This window comes from Cydia strobilella, chromosome 9 (genome assembly GCF_947568885.1).
Source record: "Cydia strobilella chromosome 9, ilCydStro3.1, whole genome shotgun sequence".
Taxonomy (NCBI): domain Eukaryota; kingdom Metazoa; phylum Arthropoda; class Insecta; order Lepidoptera; family Tortricidae; genus Cydia; species Cydia strobilella.
The window spans coordinates 2,094,979-2,097,890 of NC_086049.1; the positions used below are offsets into that span (position 1 = coordinate 2,094,979).

The 2,912-nt window shown below is 39.0% G+C and overlaps 1 protein-coding gene across 1 annotated transcript; it reads left to right on the plus strand.

The window, feature by feature from the left end:
* Positions 1-250: 250 nt before the first annotated feature.
* On the plus strand, positions 251-1,650 carry LOC134743861 (polyglutamylase complex subunit TTLL1-like). Its single transcript, XM_063677488.1, has one exon. The coding sequence runs from the start codon at positions 352-354 to the stop codon at positions 1,648-1,650; it is 1,299 nt and encodes a 432-aa protein (XP_063533558.1). The 5' UTR covers positions 251-351.
* Positions 1,651-2,912: the final 1,262 nt, after the last annotated feature.

Below are 2,912 nucleotides of genomic sequence, written 5' to 3' on the forward strand. Positions count from 1 at the left end.
ATGTTAAAATACGTATTTATAAGTAGTTTGCGGTGCAATACTACTTTGTGTCAATAACGCAAAACATTGTGAGAGACATTCTACGTCATTTTTCATAAAATGAGTCATATGGTCGCTAGTTCACTAACTGACATAAAAACTAGTCACCGTTACTTTCAAAATGCTTATATTTACAAACCAGCTGGGACTCACGAGAAAAACTCAACAAAATCAATACGGGCCCGTGTTTACGCGTAGTCATAGTGCCCTCGCAGCTTTATTTGCCCACTGTCATGACAACAGGCTCACCCGTGCCTCAAATATTTGCCCAATGGACCGAACTTTCTGCCTGACTACACGGGACCAGCAAAAATGAATCAGGAAGCGAAAAAAATAGCTACTAGCCTGTATGGGAGAGTGAACGTGCCAGCTGTCGAAAGGTGCCGCGTGAACTTTTGCACGGATTTAGAAAAGTCGGTTTTGCTGAGCAACTTCGAGCGGCGCGGGTGGAGCCAAGTTGGACCAGATGACGAATGGAATTTCTACTGGGCCTCTACACAAACCTGCAGAAGCCTGTTCAGCGTCGAAAGCGGCTACCGAATGAACGACAACCAAATGATAAATCACTTCCCAAATCATTACGAATTATCAAGAAAGGATTTGCTCGTGAAAAATATTAAACGATACAGAAAAGAACTTGAAAGAGAAGGCAGTTTAATAGCTGAAAAAGCTGAAGTAGTACTACCAGGGGGTCAAGTAGTCACGCGTTACATACATCTTGACTTCGTGCCGGTAACCTTCGTCCTGCCAGCAGATTATAACATGTTCGTCGAGGAATACCGTAAGTCACCGCAGAGCACTTGGATCATGAAGCCGTGTGGAAAATCCCAAGGCACCGGAATTTTCCTAATCAACAAACTATCAAAGCTTAAAAAATGGTCTCGTGAAGCGAAAACTCCTTTCCACCCGCAGCTAAGCAAGGAAAGCTACGTTATTTCCCGATACATAGACAACCCTCTGCTGATCGGCGGCAAAAAGTTCGATTTAAGACTTTACGTGTTGGTCACTTCTTTCCGCCCTCTTAAGGCTTATCTGTTCCAACTCGGCTTTTGTAGATTCTGTACAGTGAAATACGATACTAGTGTTACCGAACTAGATAACATGTACGTGCATCTTACGAATGTTAGTGTTCAGAAGCATGGCGGGGACTACAATAGCATACACGGGGGTAAAATGAGTGTGGAAAATTTGAGATTGTATTTGGAGGGTACGCGAGGTAGAGCTGTTACAGAGAAGTTGTTTGCGGCAATGCAGTGGCTTATAGTGCATTCCCTGAAGGCAGTTGCGCCGGTGATGGCGAATGACAGGCATTGTTTTGAGTGTTATGGTTATGATATAATCATAGATAACAAGTTGAAGCCTTGGTTGGTTGAAGTTAACGCTTCGCCTTCACTAACGTCTACAACGGTGAACGACAGAATACTAAAGTATAAGTTAATAGACAACATTTTATCTGTTGTGCTGCCGCCGGATGGTGTGCCGGACGTCCGGTGGAATAAGTTACCGAATGCTGAAGCTTTGGGGAGCTTTGAGTTGCTTATCGATGAAGAGCTTTTGGAGAAAGATGAACCTAGTTCAGGGGCACGTGGAAGGAATAGTAAATATAAGTGAGAAAGTTCATATTTATTATAGAAATGTATTTGATATGTATTTGTATGGTTATTTTACCTTCAATCAAATATAAATTATAAACATGCGCATAATTACATTTTGCCCCGCCACTCAAATATTCGTAAAAATGGTTTATTTTTTGTTATACAACAAATTACAAATTTAAACTAGTTTGAACTAGTTTAAAGTTGTACAGTCAGCATCAAAAGTAGCGGATCAGACTACGCGCTAAAAGTAGGTACCCACCTACCAACCATTCTCCAAGAAGAACCATTCTCTAATGTGTGAACAAAAAATTATGTATCTACTAGATATGTATATGTAAAATACTTAGGTTGTCTTACGATTATCATAGGAGAAAAATAAATCCGTATCCGTTACTGTCATACAAAGTCTGCGTAAAACGATTTACTACACTTTTTTGATCCTATATTGGTATTGAAAAAGCTCGTGATTCTGAGTAATCCACCTACCCCTACACCTACACCTACCTCATATAAAATTTCCAAGTTAAATAAATGGTGTACACCTAATGTACAATTTTAAATAAAATGGCCCATATTTTGACAGTCTTTTTAATGTGACCTATAAGTATAACCAGGTATTATCCAGTAAAAAGAATAAGATTTTTTTTATAGTACATTTTACAACTAGTGTGAAAAGAATGTCTTTCTACCACTAGTACCGAGGTATCTTGCCACGAGCTGAAAGCGAGTGGCAAGACTCGGTACGAGTGGTAAAAAGACATTTCACACGTGTTGTAAACGACTTTTTTTAATACAATTGCGAAAAAATAATAAATTAATATATCATTAGTAGAATCATACCACCAAACCAAACCAAAACCTATTTATAGCTAACTAGCCCCTATTAGAGCTGATGCCACATAAAGTGCATCTAAAGTAGCACACGCTGCTTATTTACATTCTAATGTCAGCTCCGGAAAAATAACACCAGCCACAGGCCATTCTATATGCTAATAATCCCCCTTCCTCCTCCCCCCTAACTTCTAGTTAATGCTGTACAAGTTTTATCCGAACTTGAGTCTCTGAGGTCGAGTTTAAAATCTGGCACTTGTACAGTTTTCGTTTTATTATTATTATCATGCACCTTTTATCTGTAAGAGTTAGTCGAAGAAACTGTCTGAAACAGTCTATTTTTCTTTGTAAAGTGTTTAAGCTAAAAAATCAGAATCCTTACTATACCTATAGTAATAGTATAAATTCGAAAGTAACTCTGTCTGTCTGTCCGTAACCTTTTTA

Excerpts from the sequence above, each read along its gene's own strand:
- LOC134743861 (XM_063677488.1), top strand. The coding sequence starts at position 352 with ATGAATCAGGAAGCGAAAAAAATAGCTACTAGCCTGTATGGGAGAGTG.